The following is a 12064-nucleotide window of genomic DNA, read 5'->3' as shown; positions in this document are numbered from 1 at the left end:
GCCTAGCAAAAAAGTGCTTTAGTCAGGCTACAGTACCAAAAGATTATGATTATATTCAAGTATATATGGTGCAATAAGGTCCCTAGTTGTATTACCACGTTAAAATGTCCAAAAAACATATAACATGTAATATATATATAGCCTAGTGAAGACGTCTAGTAAAGAAAAAGCCTAACATTTAATTCATCTCAACAAAGTTCTTGTTTTAAGTGACCACATTTGGTCCCCATCACTGGACTGAATCGTCCTCAAACTTTTTTATCAAACCCGGTTAGTTACCCAGAAACGGTTACAAACAGGCAAAGGTTAAACGCCATCTGACTGGAGAAAGCAGCTGCTCCCAGTGCTGACGCTTGTGTAAATCCTCCAATGTCCGTGAGGGCCGCCCCACCCCCAGACCCTCCGCATGCCCTCTTGCCTCTCTCGGGGGGTATATATAGCCTGAGAAGGGACCCGGGCAGTCCTGGCAGTCAAAATGAGGCTTTTCATCCCCGTCTGCTGCCTGCTGCCTCTACTGGCACTCGCCACTGCAGGTAAGACGTTTAAAAACTGGATTCGAATGCAGGTGGACTGCTGAACTAACAGCTGCAGGTGACTTCTGTTTGTATGCAGCTGAAGTCCGAGAGTATTAGGCCTCAAGATAAGTGTCTGAAATCCTAGATCAGCTTGCTTGTCCTTGGTGCAGATGAGCGTCCGTGCATCTGTGCCTGCCTGTATACAGAAAGTTTATATATGGAGAAGTGTACAGTTTACAGAATGTATATAAGACGTGGGGTTTCTTGTCTTGTTGTTGTGAACTTGAATATGTAAGTTAGTCTAATTGTTCTTTGATTCGTTCACTAAGAGTCATCTAGTGCACTCAAGTACAGTATGTTCAGTACAACTGAATTTGAGTTTCTAGATGGCATGAACTGTGTGTGTAGTGCGGGAAAAGGTGTTTCTGGGACTCGTTCTTGCTGTTTCGGGGCTTTATATAGACACACAAAGCCCTGAAAAACTGAATGACCTGCTTTTCTGTTGAATTATGTAACTTCTGACATCTGCTGTGTTCACTTGATTATTATAGTAAGCTAAAACCATAAAAAAAACACAAACACACACTAAATAGTTGGTTGAAATTACATTAACTTTAACTGAAACTATTTAATTTCAAATAGACTATATGACAAGGTAAATATCTCATTTTCATTTAGTTTAACTTTGTGTATTTAAAAACTAAAAGTGAGAAATAAAACTGAATGAAAGCTGTACATTTAAAAAACTTACAAAACTAATAAAAATGACAAACAAATATAAACAGTAAAAATAATAAAATTAAAAAACCATAATAAATTTTAAATAATTCTAAAATTACACTGGGTCATACATCTTAATCACACTTTTATGGGTTATTGACTTAGAAAAGTAAAAATCTTTTAAAATTCTTCTTCAAAATGTATACTGATTTCTTGAAATATACCTTTTATATTAACAACACACACACAATCTATGTAGATTTTAAAAGTTTGTAGAAGTACTTATAGAAGTACTTACTTGTAGAAGTATATATATATATATATATATATATATATATATATATATATTTCTGTATGCTGGTTACACCACATGACTTTATCAGTAACAACAACTAACTTTGAATTGGAAGACAAATGTTTTTCAAGTATTAATAATCAGTGCAGCCATTTTTATTGTTATTATTACAAGAACGTAATTATTTGAATTATATCAAATTATTATAGTGTTCCTGCTATCAAACGCAAGGTTGTGGGTTCGATTCCCCGGGAACACATGATATGTAAAAATTGATAGCCTGAATGCACTGTAAGTCATTTTGGATAAAAGCGTCTACTAAATGCATAAATTTAAATTTAATTTAAATATCACCCTGAGAAGTGGTTAAATTAATTTTAAACATATATTTAAAATGAGAAATTAAAAACATGCTCATCATAGAAGAGGTGTATTAAAGTTGCTCTATGAATTGCATTTTAATTATGTTTTTGTATTTAATTGTAATTTAATAGAGCATGCATAATAATATGCATGAAAAAAAAAAAAAAAAACATTCTCATTCTCCTGAGTGGATATCATTATTATTACAAATTTGAATATTAATTCCTATATCTTGTGATTTTAATATCCTATTCATTGACTTCGTGATTGTTGTAATCCTTTGTCTCTAGTCAAAGAAAAACAGTTACTGTTGGTCAGCTAATTTAGCGAATGTAACTTCTTCCTGTATTATCCTTGTCTGTCCTTGCACTGCTCTTGTGGCGTCTGTGCTGTCAGGCTGCATGGTCAGGCCTAGAGTTCACCATGAAATCAGACACTGTTCGTCGAGCAGTTGCACGGTCATGCTTTCACGGCTCCCCTTGTACTCCCTATCCACATATACACTTACCGTCCACAGCTGCTGTCACAACAGTACTGTCTCAATCACTATTTATTTCTGTCTTGCAGGCCTTGTAGGGCAACCATTATGTTAACAGTAGGACTTAAAGCTTCTGTTCTGCCATACTACTGTATGTGGCCTGTTTTAGCACCGGGGCTTTCCCTGTTACAGTGCACTCACACCAGCCAACCTTAAAGAGACATTGCCCTCGCAAGCCAGAGTAAACCATGTTGCTATACAAACAAATAAAACACACACAAAATACTTATATCAGCAAGTCGTACATAGTCGTACTCTAAAACCCACAGCCATACATAAACAAATACATGAAACCAAATCAACACAAAGTTCATATATATTTACATTTTGTTAGGTTTAGGGGTGGACTTTCAAGCTTTTTTTTTTTTTTTGCTTTCTAAAAATCATATATTTACATAAATCACATTGTAGAAATGTATACTAAATCGTCACTTCGTAAAAAATAAATAAATAAATACAGTGCTGTTATCAAATGTTGAGATCATTTCAATAATAAATGTAAACCAATAAATGTTTTTAAAGTGTTGATATAGTTCAGATTTGCCAGGTTGTGCTATGTTGTAATTTACTAAAAAGAACCAACTCAAAAGACTCGTTCACTCGAGAATTAGACATCACTGGTCAAATCTGGTCAAATTATGATTCGATTCACTAAACAGAACCGGCTCAAAAGAGTCATTCACTCGAGAATCAGACCTAACTGGTCAAATTATGATTCGATTCACTAAACAGAACCGGATCAAAAGAGTCATTCACTCGAGAATCAGACTTCACTGGTCAAATTATGATTCGATTCACTTAACAGAACCGGCTCAAAAGACTCGTTCACTCGAGAATCAGACCTAACTGGTCAAAATATGATTCGATTCACTAAACAGAACCGGATTAAAAGAGTCATTCACTCGAGAATCAGACCTAACTGGTCAAATTATGATTCGATTCACTAAACAGAACCTGCTCAAAAGAGTCGTTCACTCGAGAATCAGACTTCACTGGTCAAATTATGATTCGATTCACTAAACAGAACCGGCTCAAAAGAGTCGTTCACTCGAGAATCAGACTTCACTGGTCAAATTATGATTCGATTCACTAAACAGAACCGGCTCAAAAGACTCGTTCACTCGAGAATCAGACCTAACTGGTCAAATTATGATTTGATTCACTAAACAGAACCGGATCAAAAGAGTCATTCACTCGAGAATCAGACCTAACTGGTCAAATTATGATTCGATTCACTAAACAGAACCGGATCAAAAGAGTCATTCACTCGAGAATCAGACCTAACTGGTCAAATTATGATTCGATTCACTAAACAGAACCTGCTCAAAAGAGTCAGTCACTCGAGAATCAGACTTCACTGGTCAAATTATGATTCGATTCACTAAACAGAACCGGCTCAAAAGAGTCATTCACTCGAGAATCAGACTTCACTGGTCAAATTGTGATTCGATTCACTAAACAGAACCGGCTCAAAAGAGTCATTCACTCGAGAATCAGACTTCACTGGTCAAATTGTGATTCGATTCAATAAACAGAACCGGCTCAAAAGAGTCATTCACTCGAGAATCAGACTTCACTGGTCAAATTGTGATTCGATTCAATAAACAGAACCAGGCGGCAAGGAAGTCGACCGGAAGTTGAAGTCAGCCGCGTGCCGCCATCTTGTAGCAGAACTTCGCTTGCGTTAGCATCCCATTGACTCCCATTCATTTTGGCGTCACTTTGACAGCGAATAACTTTACATCTGAGGCGTTTAAAGACTCCATTTGTCCATTATTTATTTCTAAAGATACACGACAATGTATAAAGGGCTCCATGACCTTCTATGTTACATTATGGCCCCGTAGAAACAGTTTTTGTAAAAATAGGCTAACGATTGCATCATAACCACGCGAGGAGACAGGAGGAGAAGCTCGCAGGCATTAACTTAATATGGCGTACTGGCGTTACATTTTAAAATACTATACACAATAATTAATCAGAATACTTACTCCTGCTCACTCACGACAAAGAACTCCCTGCTCAAGCTCGCCGTCTCTGCAAGATTAACGATGGCAGTTTGCACGCAGAGCTACTAGAAGATTTACATCTGTCAGACAGGTTGCTGACGTCGTCAAGCTTCGTTTGAGTCTGCGCGTCAGAAATGGAAGTGCTAAAAAACGCTAAAAATGGGCTTCACTTGTCTCAGTTGAGTTCCAATGGGTTCGCTGTGTCCATTTCTTTTACTGTCTCTGTACAGAACCAGCTCAAAAGATTTATTCACTCAAGAATCAGACCTCAATGGTCAAATTATGATTCAATTCACTAAACAGAACCGGCTCATAAGAGTTAGTTGGTTTCATTTTGTGGTAGTAAAAGGCCTGATGCTATCTAATCATTTCAACAGGAGTCACCCGAGACACTAGCATAATAATACACACAAACAAAAGTCCCTTTTCCACTGTGACTGAAAGCTCCCCAGCAGTTGTCAAAATAATACCTGTGTGGATTGGGATGGTCCTTGGAGAGGGTAGCATTGTTGCTCTTTCCTACCACTTCAACTGGCTCTAATTTAATTAAATCAACATGGCAGACTATGATATGGACCAGAATATGAGCGGTTCAAAATGTCTCACGGTTGCATTGGTGACACTGTTCCACTCATGTCTTTGGCCTAAATACATCTCTCCTGGGTATGTGAGCGTGTGTCTACATGCTCAAAACATATCTCATTTACACAGAGTAGAGCCAATTCAATTAATAAGAGACATCTAAGGAACACACATGCCTGTCAGCAAGCATTTTTTACAAGCAAGTGGTCAAATGCCAAAGGTGGAAGAGGTTTATCTGAACTAACTATAGACGTACAGGTGCCATCTGCTGTCAGTATGTTGTTGAACCATTGCTTAAGTGTATTGCGAAGACACTTTTAATGAATTGAGGGTTTGTCTTTTGAGGGTAATTTAGAATTAAGTCAAGAAAAGCACTTTTGAATGCGATTTTTTCACTCTTTGATATGGATTACAGTTTGTAGGCCACTGAAATGACTGTTTCAATGCATCATTATTTAAAATTTGATTAATATTTGCTCAAAAGCAGAGCTGCACTTTCCAATGGAAGCATTTGAAATAAAAATTAGAGGAGGAAATCTGGTACAAAACTATCATGCTAACACCTTTATCAGAGCCGGATGATAGGATGAAAAATAAACCTTGCTCTGATGATCCACGTGAACAGAAATGACTTGGCGTTCTCTTCTCTTGCCAGCTCTGCTCCCTATTTCAGGATGTGATTCACATGAAAAGCATTTAGCTCTCATCAAGAGCATTCATCGCCGCATGAATCACAGAGATGGGTCATTGCCACAGACTTACAGATTTGCACCAAAGCAGCTCTACCACCAAGTCATATTCAAATCCATAAACCACATTATTAAAGCTAAACCATTGGTTCAGTACATGATTGAGGATAGTAACCATGGTTTTATTTTGTTTGAGTTGCTGTGACATTACTAGATCAGAGGTGCACAATCCTGTTCTTGGAGATCTACCTTCTTGTAAAGTTCAGCTTCAGCTGTAATCAAACACACATGAACCAGCGATAATTACAGACGGGTGTGTTGGAGCAGGGTTTGCACTGAGCTCTGCAGGAAGGTAGAGCTCCAGGAACAGGATCGGCCTCCTCTGTCGCAGATCATACCTTCTCCAACACTGAAAGCTAATGCTAATGCTATACCTACAGCAGCAGATAACTTTTATTCACGGGAAGTGATATGATGTGGTGGACAGTGATGTGACTTGTACTAGTGACGCATCAAAATTTGGGCTGAAAAATATTTTGTACATTTGGTCGAAATACTTTTGGAGGGCCAAAGGTATGATGGTTACATTTCTCCAATGACGCATTTTGACTGTGCCAGCAACCATTTTGTGTTCACATCGTAAATAAACTAAAACAGGTGACGGTGTCAGCAATGTGGACAAAAATGATGCAGCACACCATAAACAAAGTACCAAATCAATTACTCACTACCCAAATGTAATTACTGAAAAAACGGCCAACTTTCATGATGTTCCAGTAAAAAAATAAAAATAGATAATCAACCAAACTTGTCCATGACTTGTACATTTTTGTTTGCCATTATGTTGTAATATCAAGTTTGGTTGTGTGAATATGCCGGGTTATATACCACCATATTTTGGTTAATGTTTACGTTTTTCCTCTGCAGATGCAGTGGATTCTGAGACGGAGCCTCTTGTGCCGTTAAAGCTGAAGTCTGAAGGCGAGTTGTTCAACTGCTGTGATGGCACAGAGGATCTAAGCCAGAGCTCCTCCAATGACACTCCTGCACCGAACAGACCTGTGTGCCAACCCTGTAGCACTGGGGCACACACTGACACCTCGGCAGAAGATGACAGCTCTAAAGAGGACGAAGACGGGATGGAGGTTGTTTCAGAAGACAAATCTGAGGAGTCGAGTCAAGAGACTTCATCTGAAGAGATATTTGAAGAGAAGGCAGAAGTTGAGTTAGAAGAATCTAATGAAGCACTGGAAGAGGAAGTTCTTCAGACTGAAGATGAAGCAGGTGCAGAAGAGGAGCTTTCTCAGACTGAAGAGGAGGCAGTTGAGGAAGAGGAGGTTCTTCAGATTCAAGAAGCAGCCAAAGCATCTGCGAAAGGTACAATAGGATTCAGTCAGCATAAATAACATTGGGCATTTCATGTTAATATGAAACAAAATAATGTTTAATTGTTGAATTAGAATCGTTAAGTGCATTTGTAAGAGTATTTTTTTTTAATTCACAAGTTCTGGATTTTGTACATCGTATATTCACTAAACAAATTTGAGGAAGTCCATACATTTGTTGTCCCGTCCCCAGGGAGCAGAGGTGCACACTATTGCTTCTCCACCTGATACTTAGGTCGAAGGTGGCACAGGAATAAACCCTCCACCAAAATAACCAAACAGAAATAACCCCTGGCACAAGTCCATCGCCATTCATAACAACATGTTCTCTGGCCTGCATGGAGGACAGATTTGTAATAGGGAAGAAATGTTTCAGATGCTTTTAATAGTACATTGGTTGAGTTTGTCTGGCTTCAAATAGGCGGTTGATGTACTTGTAGCAGTAGATGGATCCATTCAACATGACAGCTGCTTCGGAGACTGGTTATTTCTGTAACAATAAATAATGGAAGTGTATGTCTGTTGTATGTTTAACCATACCTATAACATCACCATTTGCGTAGATCTAAGCTGGTCTTTTAGCTGCGCACTAAAAAATAAAACAAGCAACACACTGAGCTGATGCATTGTTTCCTGTTATTGTGATTCTTGTGTAAATACAGATGCAGCTTCTTACCTCAGAGATCTTGTTTACTTCAGATGTAAATCTCAATTCTGGCAACGTTCTGTTGATTCCACAACAGACTTCTTAGCTGTAAATAATCAAAATAAAGATAAATGACATAAAACCAATTTAGAAATATGTCCACAAGATGAATACGAAAAGGTTTACCTAGAAATTGAAACGTAAAATACATTTTTTTGTGTCGACAAAAAAGAAAATGTCACGATCTATGAGCTTCGTGTCTTATGCTGATTTTGACTGGCTGTTTTTTCCTCTGGCAGTGGATAAATCAACCTCCTCAGGTCCTGCCACAAGAGATCAGTCTCACATTGACGAGACGCTGCGTCTGGCAACGGCTGAAGCTTCGCAGGAATTTGTCGGTGAGTCATAAAATTAAAGAAGAAGAAAAAAGTATAGTGAAGAAAAAAGTATTACCTTTCTGGGCTTTCCACCTTTTTCTTGTCGTAAAAATGGCCGCGTTTGTAAATTCTATGAGTCTGGCTTCCAGTCCCATCTGAGTCCGCTTCGTCCATCGTTTTTAAGCTTTAACTGTTCGTCTTGAAAATTGGTGTCTTATCATATTATTTTAATCTATTATCTTAATTATGAGCACACTGATGTGTAGTGCAAACAGTTTTACTGTTTACTGCACGTTGTTATTCTCCTTGTTATTTCGGGTAATGAACCAGAAGCCTCACCCATAGGCTTACTTCCACGTCGAAGAAACAGGTGGATACAGTATGTACCATATAAAGCCAGTTATTTCAGTAACCAATCACAATTTAGCTTCACCCAAGTCTCGAAATGGTAAATAGGTAACTTTTGAAGAAGCAGTACAAGTCCGTTTCTAGCCTAATTTCACCAGCTCTTCCTCTCGTAGATGCTCTGAAGAAGCTGCAGCATGTCTACAACACCGCAATTAAACCCTTGGACAAGGCCTACAAATACAATGAGCTCCGGCAGCACGAAGTGTCAGGTAACCTCTTTTGATATTGGATTGGTTTTAAAACGTCATTTCAGACTATACTGCTCTTCTACCATGAAACGTATCTAAATGAACTCCTATCCTCAGTTGGACTCTGTTTTCTTCATATTGTTCAGAGGCAGAGATCACATCTAAGCCCATGGTTCTGTTCCTTGGTCCTTGGAGCGTTGGCAAGTCTTCCATGATCAATTATCTTCTGGGTCTCCATGGCACTTCACAACAGCTTTACACTGGTAACCAATCAATCATCAAATGAACGATTGTAAAATGAATAGAGGTGTTATATAGTGCCATGCTCCTTCATCTCGCCCTCTTTTGCTTTCGATCAGGGGCGGAGCCTACAACCTCAGAATACACTGTACTGATGCACGGCGAGAAGTTTCGCACCATCGAGGGCATTGTCATGGCGGCAGACAGTTCCCGCTCTTTCTCACCGCTGGAGAGGTTTGGTCAGGGGTTTCTGGAGAAGCTGGTGGGAATCGAGATGCCGCACAAACTCCTGGAGCGCGTCACCTTTGTGGACACGCCTGGAATCATCGAGAACCGCAAACAACAAGAGAGAGGTGAGAAAACAATATTCACAAAGACTCGAAAGAAAGAGTTTGGTATGAACAAAGTGTTCAAAAGGGAAAGTAAAGACGTTTATCATGTCTCAAATGATTTCTGTTTCAAATAAATGCAGTTCTTCTGAAATTTCTATCAGCGAATCCCCAAAAAAATGCATCACGGTTTACAAAAATATTAAGCAGCACAACTGATATAAACAATGATAATGAATGATAATAAATGTGTTTTGAGCATCAAGACGAATTATGACTAAAACATTCTGCCATTGGACATTCGTGGCCTAGTGGTTAGACAGTTTGACTCCTAACCCTAGGGTTGTGGGTTCGAATCTCAGGCTGGCAATACCATGACTTATGTGCCCTTGAACAAGGGATTGAACCCCCAACTGCTCCCCGGGGCACCGCAGCATAAATGGCTGCCCACTGCTCCGGGTGTGTGTTCACAGTGTGTGTGTCTTCACTGCTCTGTGTGTGTGCACTTCGGATGGGTTAAAAGCAGAGCATGAATTCTGAGTATGGGTCACCATACTTGGCTGAATGTCTTGTCACAAACTCACTTTAAAACACTGTTGTTGTATTTTAGGGTACCCCTACAGTGAAGTCTGCCAGTGGTTTATCGACCGCGCTGATCTCATCTTCCTGGTGTTTGACCCAACCAAACTGGACGTCGGATTAGAACTAGAAATGCTGTTCAGACAGATGAAGGGACGCGAGTCACAGATCCGTATCATCCTCAACAAGGCTGACAGTTTAACAACCCAGGACCTAATGCGCGTGTACGGCGCCCTCTTCTGGAGCATGGCACCCTTGATTAATGTGACAGAGCCACCACGTGTATACGTGAGCTCCTTTTGGCCCCAGGAATACGCTCCCGACACAAACAGAGACCTTTTTAAACGTGAAGAGATCTCTCTGCTGGAGGACCTGAATCAGGTCATCGAGAACCGGCTACAAAACAAAATCGCCTTCATCCGGCAGCACGGCATCCGCGTGCGCATCCACGCCCTCCTGGTTGACCGCTACCTGCAGACATATTATGAGAAGCTGGGCTGGTTTAGTGACCCACATGAGGTCTTCAACGATATTGTGAGCGATCCTGACAAATTCTACATCTTCAAGTCCATTCTGGCCAAGACCAATGTGAGTAAGTTCGACTTGCCAGAAGCGGAGGCGTATCGGGACTTCTTCGGAGTCAATCCTCCTGGCGGCTTTAAGCTCCTCTCCTCATACTGCGGTTGGTCAGGGGGATGCCTGATGGAGAAGATTGAGAAGGCCATCACAGATGAGCTGCCGGCTTTGATCAGCAGTCTGGCAGAGAAACAGGAAGCCAAGGCAGAGGCAGCTGCAGAAACCAAAGAGAAACCCCAAAACCGTTGGAGGAGACAGCAATAGAAGAATGATGGGGGATGTGGGGAATATGGAAGAGTGGCACCAAAGCGATGAATGAGAGAGTAGAAGTGACACAGATGAGATTCACATCAATGGAAAGCCAGTTAAACACAGTGTGTACAGAGACTTTTACCACTCTATAAAGCAAACCTGAATGAAGGGAAGCAGTGTGCCGTTTTTCTTCCTTTTCTGTCATTGGTTTTCTTCCTTGTTCTAATTTAACTCAGTTTGCAAAAAATGTATTTATACTGTTCAAAATAAATAACGTCATAATCTTATTTATTTATTGTTTGAATGCCATTTTGAAAGTGTGAATTATGGAAGCTTGTTTCTGCTACAGGATAAAAAAGTTAATTGTGAATTTTTACCTTATGATACTTTTTTTTTTTTTTTAGAAAAAAAAGTCAGAACTGGTAGATAATACCCAGAATTGAAAAAAATAATATATCTTCAGCATCTATGTTGCAGATCTGACTTTTTATTTTATTTTATTGAGTTCATAACTCTGAAATGTGAGCTCAGATGTCACAATTACCTTATTTTATTATATTTTTTCTCTATGCCATGATTGAAACGATGAATATGCTGTATGTGGTAGAACGTTTATCTTGACTTCATTACTTCAGTTCCACTTGTACATATTGATCATATTCCTCTGCACAATTTACTGGTGTTGGTACAAGTTGTTGGTACAGTAAATGAGATGATAAATGTTGCTGTATTTGTTCACATTATTGCATGTTTCAAAAATATACTTTTTTTTTTGTTTTGGCTCTTGAGTTACCAAATATGGAAATTAAGCGTTAAACTGGATATTTAAGACAATACTACTACTACTACTACTAATAAAACATTTAAATAAAATAAAGACATGGATGAATTGTGAGACAAATGATAATGATTTTGCAGCTGCAGCTGATTCACTTCACCATAAGAGGATCCAAAATATCCACTAGGTGGTGTAACATATCACTTAAAAATGGTGATCACCAGTTCAATGACAACCTTTGGTCTCATAAAAAGTGCAGTTTGTGTCAGTTTTCTGTTTGATAGCAGCAATATATGCATTTATCTATATAAAATGCAGTTTCAAGCATGGCAATTTGTGTAAAACATTTATTTTATAGCGCTAAACCACATGAAAGCTTACTTCTCAAGTATTAATGACTCCTAGAAGTGTGAATGTGTTAATATCTGCAATAAAGTAGTAGTCGGAGTATACAACTGATAAGAGATGTGCTCTAAATACTGTGTAGCTAGTTATACTCTTGTTTGTTTAGTAATCCACAGCTGTGTTTTTTGAGTCAGAGACACAGTTGGCCAGGAAGAAATAAAAGCTGTGGCTGGTGTCGGTCGAATTCCTG

At 39.1% G+C, this 12064-nt stretch overlaps 1 protein-coding gene across 1 annotated transcript; it reads left to right on the top strand.

Annotated features, from left to right (window-relative positions):
• The first annotated feature begins 375 nt into the window (after window positions 1–375).
• Window positions 376–11415, top strand: LOC113065062 (sarcalumenin-like). The gene is made up of 7 exons (XM_026236190.1): window positions 376–533; window positions 6639–7088; window positions 8042–8140; window positions 8641–8736; window positions 8862–8978; window positions 9075–9308; window positions 9895–11415. Exons 1-7 carry the CDS (start codon window positions 476–478, stop codon window positions 10701–10703), a joined length of 1863 nt encoding a protein of 620 aa, XP_026091975.1. The 5' UTR covers window positions 376–475; the 3' UTR covers window positions 10704–11415.
• Window positions 11416–12064: the final 649 nt, after the last annotated feature.

The sequence above is a fragment of the Carassius auratus genome, chromosome 47 (genome assembly GCF_003368295.1).
Source record: "Carassius auratus strain Wakin chromosome 47, ASM336829v1, whole genome shotgun sequence".
NCBI classification, from domain to species: domain Eukaryota; kingdom Metazoa; phylum Chordata; class Actinopteri; order Cypriniformes; family Cyprinidae; genus Carassius; species Carassius auratus.
The sequence above is the reverse complement of the archived record's forward strand: the minus strand, read 5'-3'. Positions and strand labels throughout refer to the sequence as shown.

Coding starts and splice junctions, on each gene's coding strand:
- LOC113065062 (XM_026236190.1), top strand. CDS start 476: ATGAGGCTTTTCATCCCCGTCTGCTGCCTGCTGCCTCTACTGGCACTC. Junction 7,089..8,041: donor AGCCAAAGCATCTGCGAAAG/GTACAATAGGAT, acceptor TTCCTCTGGCAG/TGGATAAATCAACCTCCTCA. Junction 8,979..9,074: donor TTCACAACAGCTTTACACTG/GTAACCAATCAA, acceptor GCTTTCGATCAG/GGGCGGAGCCTACAACCTCA.